Genomic DNA, 13062 nt, shown 5'->3' on the forward strand with positions numbered 1-13062 from the left:
CTTCCTGAGAGAATTGGAGTTGGCGCTGGTCAAAGTGCATAGCACATAGTAAGGAGTAAGAGTGAGTTCATCCTTGGCAAAGTGGGTGGAAAAAACCCGGGGTATACTAGGAAATACATGCAGGGAGTTAGACTTGAGCTCTTTCATACCAGTAAGTGAGTCTTTTAATCTGGTTCCACAACATAAGCTTCACTGAACTAAGGATTTTGTGACATGAGGGCCTGCTTAACCTCCAGAAACAAGGAGTTGAATCCTTGGCTAGGGAAAAGACTTGACTATTTTGAATCCACATGGTATGGTAAATACAAATTTTACTTCTCTAACTGGGATAAGTATGTAGCTGGCATCCTGGTGTTGTGTAGCTGTTTGGCACAAGTCTTAAACAGTTGAGAAAACTGATGTTTCAAGAACAAAGACTTTTATTTTATGGGAATATTTAGAAATTATATAGAATAGTATGATTAACCCTCAGGTTTATCACCCAGCTTTAACATGAATAGTTAAAACGGGTTTTATATTAAAGACATAAAGTGGCAAATATTATAAATTTTGGTTTTAAAGCTTTCTCCATCCTTCATACATCTGGGAGATTCATATTGACCATCCATAACTGTTGGAAAAGAGTCGAAGAATTCTGTAAATGGGCCTGCTGTTCTCATCTTGTCTTTGCAGACCCGGAAGTCCACATTCCCCTGGAGAATCTACAGCAGTTTCCTGCCTTCAGTTCCTACACTTGCTCCTCTGATTCTGCTTTGGGTCCCACCAGCACTGAGGGCCGTGGGGCGCTCTCCCTTTCTCCTCTTAGCAGAAGTCCAGGTTCCCAAGCAGGTAAATGGAGTTGGGATTTAGAGAATAAAGTTGACCACCAGCCATAGACCTTAAGCTGAGCCCTAGTGTCTGAATTTACAACAGTGACCTCAGCATGGTGGGGTCTTTAGGGGACTGATTTTATTTGTGTACTTAATAGAGTCCTGAGATACACTAAATTCTTAACATTGGATTCACGTACGGACTGCTTTATCCCTGCTAGCTTCTGGATACCTCAGGCAGACCCTACAGCAGGACAGTTAAACCTAGATTCTTCTCTGCAGCCCAGCTGTTCTATTTCTAGTTCTGCCTTTGAAGTGCTCCCTCTGTATGTATGAACATCTTTATATTTGCCTTATTGTAATTGTTTATGGTGAGGGGTGGAGGGAACAGCCTACAAAGTCTACTGGTAGGGAAATGGCTCAATTACATCATTTTTACTATGAAATTCTTTACACCTACTGAAAAGGGAGATGGCTCACTTCCCGAACCTTTAAGATGAAAGGAATTTGTGGAAGAAGACAAAGCGTGACACCATTTTGGGGTTAAAAACACCACACAAAACAGAGCATTTCAATGTAGGTTTATATATCTAAATGTATAGAAAAATCCTGGGATGATTGTGTTCCAGACCACTAACAGTGTTCCACTCTAGGGACTGAGATCAGGATTGAGAGGCTGTCAGCTTTTTAAAAACAGTTTTGATTATATATAGAATATATTACTGTGTTATAAAATTAAATAGTTATAATTTCAGAGAGCTGTCTTCTGATCTTCATCCACCTGGCAGATAGTTTTCGATACTTAAAATTTATTTTTCTCAGGGATTTTCAGTGAAATGTCCAAGATCAGAACATTTGGTGACTCTTGTGATCATTAGCCTGTCACTTCGCAGATTTAGGAGCCTGAGACAAAGGCCGGGGCTTGGTTAGTGTCAGGGACTGGGACTAGAGTCTAAGGGCTCCACAGCCATCATGCTCTTCAGTTTAACTGAGATGAGACCTACTGTACAAAGGAACATGGCCAAACATTGACTGCATCATCTGTGACGCAGAGATTGTATTTTCACAGACTAGCTTTTCTGAAGGTATGTGGGCTTCAACACATTCAGGCAAGAGCAGTTGGATGGGCCTAGAAATAAAAGTACTACAGAGCCCTGGCTGACTGTGGAAAGGCCTCTCCCTACCAGCAGTGGTCAGGGCAATGGGTGGGCTGATCTGTGGGAAATGTTCATTCAGCTCTGGGTCAGAAAGGATGGAGAAGATGACAACCTAGGGAAGGGAGTAGCAAGGAAAAGCTTGCATTTTGCTGGATTTTGTTGCTGTGTGTGTTTTGAATTCTAACTGAATATTCCCCAGGTCATAGACATCTGCTGGCTGGAACATAAAGGCTGACCTGATTACATTTCATTTCTTTTTCTTGAAGCTTTTTATCCATATAAAACTAGTCCATGACATCCAGTACCTACGCCTTGAGAGCTGGCTCACGTGGAAAGGTTTTTCTTACTGTGGGAATGGATTTTACAATGCCTTCTAGTGTTCTCATAACCTTGAAACTTTTCTCTCCCTATTCTGATCATTTGTGTAAACAGTAGGCCATGTTCTTGGCTTTATAAGCACATGGCAGATTTGAAGGTAGATCAGGGTTTAGCTTTTTGAGGCAGTGTTGCTAATTATCCAGACCTGATTCGGTGTTAATCTCTTCTGTTTTATTAAGTTGACTTGTATAATCAGGTCTCTGGTTCCCTTTCAGACTTCTTGCTGACCCCTTTGTCACCCACTGCCAGTCAGGGCAGTCCTTCATTCTGCGTTGGGAGTCTGGAAGAAGACTCTCCCTGCCCTTCCTTTGCCCAGGTAAACCCTCTGCTTGTAAAGCAGCCCACGGGCATTTAACATGACCTCTGCTGCTTGTTCTTCCTGGAAATCTCTGCTGGAGACAGGGAGATTTACAGGCTAATGTCGCACTGACTTTCAAAATCATGGAAGGCTCTTTAAAGAGAAGCTCATGGATTTAGTCTCAGATACTACCATAAACTTACCAAGGACAGAAGCCAAGAATAGCTGAGGAAGAATCAGAGTTTTAATTATTTAACAAGTCACTAGATTATTCATGTACTAACACTGATCTAGGGGCTGGGGATATGTCAGTCAATTTCAACTGGCCCCTAGTTCTGGGACCTCTTGAATTAGGTGGTATGTATCTGTTACATATAATAAACCATTCTTTGCTTTGGGAAAGAGAAGGTTGTTTTGGTTATCCTATAACTAACTGGCCAAAGTGGCTGTCTTGAGATGGGTCGAAGGGAATACTAGGCTAGTAAGATTTGATGTCAAATCAGTATCAATCTTTAAGCAAACAGTCAGCATTCCTGCATTTGATAACTGAGGAAGATGGGCAGACAGGTTGACAAGCACCCCATATGAAGAAGTTAGTGTTCATTTCTTAGGGACTAGTTTGGACTCATTTGCTTAATAGTTCTTTAAAGCAGGTAGTTGATACAGACGTTTCTCACATATAGATGGAAGTTTGTGCTGAGAGATAAGCAGGAATTCAGCTTTGGTGAGGAGAGTCCTTGAAGTCGAGGATGAAATAATTGAGAGTGATCCTGAAAATGAACTACCTGGTTTCAGAGGTATAAGCAAGTGGCTCCCAGGAGTTAGGTCAATGTCTGAGTTGTTTTTTTAGCTAGGTTTTACTGCCATTGAGTTTTTCATCATTATATTTTGAAAAACTTCAAACTTAAAGAGTTGAAAGGATAGTGTAATGAATATTCATACTTTTCACTCAGATTGACCAGTAGTTACTGTTTTGCTACATTTGCTTTTTCTCTCTTTTTTTTGCTGTGTTGAAAATAAGTTACAGACCTCATGAATGACATTTCACCACTAAATACTTGGGAGATACATACCACTCAAATGACATTCTCCTATATGCCCACAATTATCATTGTTAACATCAAAGACATTCAGCTGATTTAATATTGTCTAAGATGGCACATACTTCTATTTTCCCTTTTGTCTCAGTGTCCTATATTGTTTTCAGTCAGATTTAATCAGACTGTTCATTGCATTTAGTGTTTCAACTCTCTTCAGTCTCCTTTGACCCATAACAGTTCGCCTGGCTTCTGTTTTTTTTTTTTTTTTTTTTTTTTAACATGTGGCATGGATATTTTGGGGGCTTCCCTCATAGCTCAGTTGGTAAAGAATCTGCCTGCAATGCAGGAGTCCCTGGTTCGATTCCTGGGTCGGGAAGATCCCCTGGAAGAGGGCATGGCAACCCACTCCAGTATTCTTGCCTGGGAAATCCCATGGACAGAGAAGGCAGGCTACAGTCCATGAGGTCACAAGAGTTGGACACAACTTAGTGACTAAACCACCTGGGTATCTTTGAAGCATCTAGGCCCGTTGTTCTATAGATGATCCTACACTGTAGATTTTCTGATTGTTTCTTCATGAGTGGACCCAGGCTAAACATTTAAACATTATTGGTGAGATTAAAATATAGGTGATATTTTAATGATCTTATAAGATGATTCTGATGTTGTACTGTTAGACCCCAAACTCTTGGGGACCAAGGGAGCAGATTTTCACAGTAGTACATGATGAAGAAAGTTCATCAGTGAAATCAGTATCTGCCAGTTGAATTCATCTTGCATAATATGCAAGCCCCAGTTTGGGACACATTCGGGACAGGCATGCTGACGTGAATCTTGTGGGGTTTGTTTTTTGGTACAATGCACCCTGCTTTTGGTGGCATGTCATGTGTGGTAGATAGGATGCAAAGTGACCCTCAGCAGTTACAGAGCTGGCCTTGGCCAACTGAGATGAAAAATTCCTCTCTTGGGAGGGATTGTTCTGATGTTACTATACTTTCAGGAATCTGGTTTATGGCTGAATCTAAATGTCAATAGTTAAGGAGCTGTTGGAAAAGCAAAAGACTGAAAGGTAATGAGGGCTGTGGGAGCAGTTTCGGGATAAATTTAAATTGGTTTTTGTGGCCTTAGGTAACTGAGGTTTGCTCGGCAGGTGGTTTGTTTTAAATTTGGAAGGTCCTGTACACTCCTTACTGCAAGAGGAATAATGTTGATGTTTTTAGGCATCTCCAGAAGAGGAGGAAAATTTTGTCCAGAAGAAAGGAATAATGACACAAAGTCGGGATTCCCCACTTCAAAACCAGAGTATAAATCTCTTGTGCCTTCTTTGCAGTATTCTTTACCTATTTCCTAAGGAACAGAACAGGTTGTGGGTTCCCACCTTGTTAGTTTCACTGCCAGTTCAGGATATAGGGGACATGACAAAAACACTGTGTTAGGGAAAGAAGTATCCAGAAAATTTTTTCCTAGTGTGGGTAGTTGATTCTTTGTCCCCTGTACCAGTCAGTGTCAAGGTAGCAGTCTGGAGAAGAAATAGGATCAGTAACTTAAATTCTTCCCCTTCCTTTTCCCACTTTGGCAGATGCTGAGAGTTGGAAAAGCAAAAGCAGATGTATGGCCCAAAACTGCTCCAAAGAAAGGTGAGAATGGCCCTCTGATAAAGGGGAAGCTGGGGCCCTCTCAGAAAGTAGAAGGCTCTGGAGTTGTTTCTGCAATTTTAACACTGGTCTTTTTTAGATGAAAACACCTTAGGTCCTCCTGCCCCTGTGGACAGCGATGGGGAGAGTGATAACTCAGACCGCGTTCCTGTGCCCAGTTTCCAGAATTCCTTCAGCCAAGCTATTGAAGCAGCCTTCATGAAACTGGACACACCGGTGACTTCAGATCCGCTCTCTGGTAAAGGCACAGGAGCAGGGTGTTCGGCTCGGGGCTGTGGTTTCCTCCTGGATCCAGGGGCACTGATCACTAATCACTTGGCGCTTTCCCTCTGAACCTCAGGGCTCACGTTCTAATGTTAACTAACATTCCATCTGGTATATCAGATGGCTCCTTTTTGCACCCCAGATTAATTCTTGAGGCCTTTGTGAAGTTCTGCGTAACTTTTTTTCCCCAGCCTTATAGATTTCTGAATCCTGAGGTGGTGAAGGTTGCTAATAGATAGATGGAGGTCAAACTCAAAGCACACCCCCACTCTGTGGTATTCACGACTAGCATTTATGATGTGCTTCCTACACGCACATTGTGCTAATTGTATTCTCCCAGTAACCGTATTAAATGGGTATGACTCACATTACAGATGAGCTGGTCTGGGCATCTAAGTGATGTGTCTGAAGACAAACACCCAGAGAGTGCAAGGCCCGGTATTTGAATCCAGGCAGTCTAATTCCAGAGCCTGCACTCGTGTTGCCTGTGACTCCCATCAATGGAAACTGGCCAGGGGGCAAAGGGGTGGCATTCTAAGCTAAGTTCTTTCTGTATTGTGTTTAGAAGAGAAAGGAGGAAAGAAAAGAAAAAAACAGAAACAGAAGCTCCTGTTCAGCACCTCCGTCGTCCACACCAAGTGACACTACTGGCCCAGGCTGACTTCTCATCTGGTTTTCTTTTTATTTGCGCTTTTGTTTTGCTGCTGTAATTTTTAAGTATTTGAGTTTGAACAGATTAGCTCTGGGGGGAGGGGGTTTCCACAATGTGAGGGGGAACCAAGAAAATTTTAAATACAGTGTATTTTCCAGCTTCCCGTCTTTACACCAAAATAAAGTATTGACACTCACAAGAGAGCTCTTCCCGCCAAGGTTTTTAGTTTGTTGCCAGGTAGTCTTTTTGACCCATGTGTAATTAGTTTTTCTCAGCCCCAACTTAAGTTTTAGTCTCTTGGAGCAGCCCAAACCAGTGTTAGGGCACCTTGCTTTCAGCACACCTATTGGTGTGTCTTTTAAAAATAGTTCAATCTTTTCTATCTGTTCAGTACTCCTCTTGTTAAAGAAACAGAGGGATGGGAATAAAATGGATGTAGGACACCCAGCTTGAATTGTAGTTTTTCTTATGACAACCAGGCTGTGGTGTCAGACCCAGGTTGCACTTGTATGTGTGATGGAGGGTTTTACCTTCTGTTTGGCACAGAAAGTTTTAACTGTCATTGACTAAGGAAGCCCTAGGACCTGATAGCCTTTAGGTCAAGCCTGTTTCAAGCGACAGTGGCCTGAATGAATTACAGAAACGGAGGAGTCTGGCACACCTGGAGGCAGAGCAGGACAGGTGTGAAAGCGGTGGGGATGCCTCCCCAACCCCTGCCCCCCACTGCCTCCCTGTTGTCTAGAGCAGTCTTATGCCTTGGTTTGAGCTGAATGAATTTGAGTGATGTGAATTATTTTGCTGCTTAATAAAGTGACCTCTAGGTATAATAGACTATGAAGGCAAATAGTTGCAATAAATCACCTGCATAAGCATTGTGAGCTTTCTGGTTTCTTTAAGATTTATTTCAGGTCAGCTAGATGTCTATTTCTTAATAGGTTAAGGTAACAGCTGCTGTGAACTTGAGCAATTCTGTTTTCATGGAGTCACATCTTTCCTAGTGTCAGGCCTAAAGGGTTCTTGATCTGGGCTCATTAGTTCTACCCTCCCATTCTTAAAATGACAAATGTTTGTTATAAATGTATTAATATGTAAGGGACTTTTGAGTGATGTCCCTTTTATGAAGGAGAAAATATCTCCTTGAAGTGTCTTTGCTGCTGCTAAGTCGCTTCAGTTGTGTCTGACTCTGTGCGACCCCATAGACGGCAGCCCACCAGGCTCCCCCGTCCCTGGGATTCTCCAGGCAAAAACACTGGAGTGGCTTGCCATTTCCTTCTCCAGTGCGTGAAAAGCGAAAGTGAAGTCGCTCAGTCGTGTCTGACTCCTAGCGACCCCATGGACTGCAACCCACCAGGCTCCTCCTCCCATGGGATTTTCCAGGCAAGAGTACTGGAGTGAGGTGCCATTGCCTTCTCCAAAAGTGTCTTTAGTAGGTAGCAGATCAAAACGGGTCATGTCTCTTGTCTCTCCTAATTCCTGTGAGTGTATTGTCTCACCTATCTTCAGGTGCCAGGCAGGTATAAGGCAATAGAGAGGGCGGAACTGCAGAAAACCACCAGATGTTGGCAGCTGCTATTTGACTTTGTAATAATGAGGTCAGGTGACATCATTATTACAAAGATATTTTCCCCCACTCAAAAGTGTAAGAATTGTATTTTTTTTTTTGTCAGGTTACCTGGTTAAGTATTGGCAAAGAATCTGTTTATTTTTAAGGTCCTTTGGGTCATTGAGACCAGCTCTAGATCTGTGCCGGTTTAGTTGCTGTGTCTCACTAACACTATTACTCTGGGGACTTCCCTAGATGGCTAGTGGTTAAGACTCTTGAGTTTCCACTGTGAGGGGCCTGGGATCAATCCCTGGTCAAGGAGCTGAGATCCTACATGCCCCGAACTATGGACAAGTAAACTTCAAAACTGCTAGTCCAAATGACCTGGATTGCTTAGGGCCCAGCCAAGGGGCAGGGGTATTGGGTCTCCAGTGGGAGCCTGTACATCTAGTACCACACAGGGAGCTGGTCTTGCTACTGAGGCCAGGGATAGAAAGGGAAAGAGACTAGGCCAACCATGAACTTCACATGCACACTAAGTGCTAACAGAAGCCAAATACATTTATTAAACCTGCTCCCAGCCAGGCAGTTAGATACAAAGATGTGTATAAGGACAGGGACGGGGTTCACAACCTGCAGAACCACTTAACTGGGCAATGCTGGGTAAAGGTGACTCAGATTAGTTTTATGTAAGTCCATTTTGAGCTGGTCACCTGGCCTCTGGTCCGCAGTCATCCAGTTTGGGAACTGCAGAAGATGCTGCTGCCTCTCAGAACGTCCCATCCCAGCGGGTGGACCCCGAGGCCTGGGCACAGCACAATGTGTGAAGGTTCACTCCATTGGCTCAGCAGTCTCCTCGCCGCCACTATCGGAAAGCTCCTCCCCAGCCGACTCCTCCTCTAGTAAACAGCTTTTAGTGACAGACTTCTGGATAGCCTCCCGCTCTCCTGGAGAAAGAGCATGGTGAAGAGCATGAGTGAGCTCTCATTCAGCCAGAGGCCATGGCCAGTCCCTGCTCAGTGGGCACAGGGCTGGCATCCCTTACCTTCATCAGTACAGTTCTGCAACAGGATCAACAGCTGTCTCCTGTTGTACTGAATCAGGAACTTCTGGCATGTTCTAATTGTACCTGGCACAGGTAAGAGCTTTGTGGTCAGCAGCTTGTGGAAAGTATTTGCCTCAGAGTCTTGCAGAGCTCGGGAAAAGCATCTTGCCTTTAGCAGGAGAGCAGGAATACCCACCTACCACAGAAGACCAAATGCTGAACCTGCTACAAAACCAGCCATATCCCATGCACCCCTACCTCCCACGTGTAAGGTGTTGAGAAAACACGGGTAGCGGTGTCCTTTGTTCTCCAAGGATGTGATGAAGGGAAGAGCTGACCACACAAGCCGATAGAATTCCTTCCTGCATCGAAGTAGCACTATTCCGGTATAGGCATTGAGGTATCGCACTACAGCAGGGGGAAAAAAAAATCATTTGGGGAACTGGACTGCCAGGGATGGGTTAAAAACCTTTGGATAATTGAACACCTATGTGCTAGAGATCAGAGATGGCTCAAGACAGTGGCACTTGGAATGAATTCAGTAAGTAAAAACATCATTTCTGAAGGGGGAAAAAAATTAGTAGGACAGCTCATTTACAGATGGTAAAGAATCTCCCTGTAATGCAAAAGACCCAGGTTTGATCCCTGGGTTGGGACGATCCCCTGGAGAAGTAATGGCTATCCACTCCAGTATTCTTACCTGGAGATTTCATGAATTGGATAGAGGAGCCTGGGTCGGACAAGACTGAGCAACTTAACACTGCTTTTTTTTTTCAATAATAGAACTATTTTATTAAACACATGAACATACTTATTTTGTACAACACGCATTTCTTTCTTTCCTCTGCCCCAGGAAGCCAGTGCTCTAGAACCCCATGTTTATAAAAACACACTTTGGCAGCTACTATGACAAGGTGAAAAAAGTGCAATTCCAAAAGTAACACATAAACAAAGTGGGGAGCAAAAAAGGCAGAGGTGAGTGGGCCCAGTGCTGCTCATCTTTCAAGAGGAAACAATTTGAGAATAGAAACTCTTGAGCATTATTTAAGCAGTACTGCCCAACTCTCTTGGTAGCATCTCTCTTTCAATTCCATTTATCTTCATGTTGTAACTAATCAGTTACTTCTTTAAGAAATTCTGCCCTGGTTTATATCCTTTTCAGTGGCCCATATCCCTTTGAGCTTCAAAAACAGAAGTCGCTCAGTCATGTCTGACTCTGCGACCCCATGGATTGTAGCCCACCAGGCTCCTCGGTCCATGGGATTTTCCAGGCACGAATACTGGAGCGGGTTGCCGTTTCCTTCTCCAGGGTACGTAACACTTCATTTACAGAAGGGAGAAACATCCAGTGCCTTGAACACCACTCAGAATTGGTGAATTTATAATTTAAAATGTCCTTCTAATGCATTGACTAGTTAATAAATGGGTGGGGAGTGCAGAGATCCACCTTAGAAAACCCCTGGCTGAAAACCAAGTTGTCCTGTAACTGGGCTATGTAGGTTTTTCAAACAGTCAACTGAGTCTCACCTGAGGTAGGACAGCTATGCCTATGTGGATCACCTCTGGAATTCAATTTCAAAGAATATGGTAAAAGTGAATGACATTAGTGTGGATGTTGAGAGGGCCTGCTCCTATTTACATACACACAACTGTGCGCCCTGTACAGGACCTTTTAAAGGGTAATTAGATACAAGGGGTTCTTGCCCAATGTCCCACTGCCTACTAAGTCGCTTCACTCATGTCCGGCTCTTTTGTGACCCTATGGGCTATAACCCGCCAAGCTCTCTCTATCCATGGGATTCTCCAGGAAAGAATATCCTTCTCCAGGTGCTCTTCCCAACTCAAGGACTGAACTCATGGCCTACTATTAGCTAGCTCTCTGCCTAACGATTCACCCAGACCTCGGAATGCGACCCTGCTAAAAAGAACGGTATCTTACATAGGACAGTACACAAGGCTTGGCAGTTCCCGGGGTCGTTCGTGCCCCTTCTTTCTCCCTCCTGTGGCCACCGCCCCCTCCAAGCCCTGCCGTCGGCCCGGTTCCCAAGCACCCTCGCACCCGCGAAGCCGATGGAACAGGCGGCAGCACCGAAAGTCCCGTGCACGCGGGCGATCGTGTCCCGTACCAGGGTGCCCAGCACTCGGTCCTCCAGAGTCAGGCGGCAGCGGGGGTCGTCAGACACCACTTCGCAGAGCAGGTACCTGCGGCGGGCAAGAGGGAAGTGAGCATGGGGCCAGGCCCACGGGGACCGGGCAAGGGGCTGTTGGCAAGAGACTGCTTACCTATGCTTGAACCGCACCATGGCTGCCTCCACCTCCGGCGGCCAGACGCGCAAACCGGATGTCTGCTTTCTCGTCGCCGGCCAATAGGAGGTTGGCCTGGCAGCCTCTTAGGGAGGCGGAGCTAGAATGTAGACGGGGCCCTGTGTCAGCCTCCCCTGAGCTCCGCCTCTCTCTACGGTGCGCAGGCGTCCTGCTCAGTTCCGAGCTGATGGAACTCGCGCAGCTGTTGGGAGCTAGGCTGCGCGATTGATTCCTTTTTTGTGCCTGTGATGGGTGGTTGTGCCCACTCATTAATTTTGTAGGATGCACCCGCGGCATTTGGAGCCTCCACGATGTTTACTTTCTATTACCTTGCAACACAGTCGTGCGTGCATTTATATTTTCTCCCCATGCTGGAAGGTCTTGAGGGCAAGATCTTGCACTCACAAGCCAAGGATTCACAGAGGGGAAATAAGGACTCATATTCAGATTACAACTCGGTTCAATTTACCCTTACAGCCAAATATGTTATTACTGTTTAGGCCTTTCAACAACCTTATGGAGTCAGGTATATTGTCTCATTTTTTGTGCAAAAACCATCTGTGATCATTATGTTTCTGTTTATTTTGTGTGTACTCGTTTTTTAAACAGAAAAGCACAAAGAAGTAAATAAAGATAAGTTATAACCCCAGCATCAAGAGAGCATAATTTATCATGTAGTGGGTTTTCTTCCCTAGTTTTCCCCCTATGCCTGCAGTTCTCTATGTGAGGTCCAGGAACCATTGAGTTTTCTGAGATTCTTTCAGAGAGTCTCCAGGATCAAGTTTCTTTCATAATACTACTAAGATGGTATTTGTTTCACTTTCTCAGAGTGGACAGTAAAGTTTTTCAGAGGCCACATGACATGTACTGACAGTATTGCTCTGATGGTGAAAAGAATTGAGCATTGTGTTTTAGATATTTCTCAGTTTTAATAAACATGGTAAATATCAACATATTCTATGAAACAAAAGCTCTTTGGGATCCTCAATAATTTAATGAGTGAAAAAGTGTCCTGAGACAAAAAAAACAAAAAAACAAAAACAAAAAAAACCTGAGATGAGAACTTCTCCTGTATGTTAAATTATATTTTTCCTTTTATTTTCTTTTTAAGAATAGAATCACAGTTTAGCATTCTTTGCCCCCCTGCCCAAATATCCTTTAAAAAATAAAAGTTATCTTAGTGAGGCATAACATACATAAAGGGCATATTAAGTGAATTTTTACAAATGTATAGACTTTTGCAACTATTGCCCAGATAAAGAGATAGAACATTTCCAGTGCCCAAGAAGGTTCCTGTGCCCTCTTCTCAGCCAAAAACCTTCCCAGAAATGACCTCTATTCTGATTTCTATCATGATTGATAAGCTTTGCCTGTTCTTGAACTTTGTGTGTGTGTGTGTGTGTGTGTGTTAGTCGCTCAGTCGTGTCCGACTCTTTGTGACCCCATGGACTGTAGCTTGCCAGGCTCCTCTGTCCATGGGATTCTCCAGGAAAGAATACTGGAGTGGGTTGCCATGCCCTTCTCCAGGGGATCTTCCTGACCCAGGGATTGAACCCAGGTCTCTGGCATTGCAGGCAGAGTCTTTACCACTTGAACTACAGTTTTCCCACATTCTTGAACTTCATATAAATATAAATCTCCAACAGCATGTTTGTGTGTGCCTGTGTGTATGGCTCCTTTCTCTCAACATATTGTCTTTAGATTCATTCTGTCTTTTGACTATATTTTCATGTCAACTGTTTACGATGTAGTGACTGAGCCACAACAACAATTCTTCAAGGTTATTTTTCAGCTGCCCCAGATGGCATTGTTTAGTTGTACCACTGCTAAACAGGTCTATATTTCCATGATGGACATTTAAATTTGTTCCAGAATTTCTTGCTATATCCAGTGCTTTGACGCTCAGCCTTATATCTA

The 13062-nt window shown here is 43.9% G+C and overlaps 2 protein-coding genes across 4 annotated transcripts in view; one reads left to right on the forward strand and one right to left on the reverse strand.

Moving 5' to 3' along the window:
* Positions 1–7125, forward strand: part of RNF10 (ring finger protein 10) — a 33170-nt gene extending 26045 nt beyond the window's left edge. Inside the window, exons 13-17 of the mRNA XM_055550881.1 lie at positions 673–828; positions 2560–2660; positions 5262–5319; positions 5417–5575; positions 6167–7125. Of these exons, the coding sequence (XP_055406856.1) occupies positions 673–828; positions 2560–2660; positions 5262–5319; positions 5417–5575; positions 6167–6243 (551 nt within the window). The 3' untranslated portion in view covers positions 6244–7125. The remainder of the gene's footprint in view (positions 1–672; positions 829–2559; positions 2661–5261; positions 5320–5416; positions 5576–6166) is intronic.
* Positions 7126–8339: 1214 nt separating this feature from the next.
* Positions 8340–11259, reverse strand: POP5 (POP5 homolog, ribonuclease P/MRP subunit). Of its 3 annotated transcripts, none has more exons than XM_055550884.1 (5): positions 11125–11259; positions 10901–11043; positions 9100–9249; positions 8842–8925; positions 8340–8743 (listed from the first exon to the last, which is right to left on the reverse strand). In XM_055550884.1, the coding sequence occupies exons 1-5, from the start codon at positions 11142–11144 to the stop codon at positions 8628–8630; spliced, it is 513 nt and encodes a 170-aa protein (XP_055406859.1). In that variant the 5' UTR covers positions 11145–11259; the 3' UTR covers positions 8340–8627. The 3 variants fall into 3 exon arrangements, with proteins under 3 accessions (XP_055406859.1, XP_055406857.1, XP_055406858.1); XM_055550882.1 differs by having other exon boundaries at positions 10781–11043; XM_055550883.1 differs by lacking the exon at positions 8842–8925 and having other exon boundaries at positions 10781–11043.
* Positions 11260–13062: the final 1803 nt, after the last annotated feature.

This window comes from Bubalus kerabau, chromosome 16 (assembly GCF_029407905.1).
Source record: "Bubalus kerabau isolate K-KA32 ecotype Philippines breed swamp buffalo chromosome 16, PCC_UOA_SB_1v2, whole genome shotgun sequence".
Classification (NCBI taxonomy): domain Eukaryota; kingdom Metazoa; phylum Chordata; class Mammalia; order Artiodactyla; family Bovidae; genus Bubalus; species Bubalus kerabau.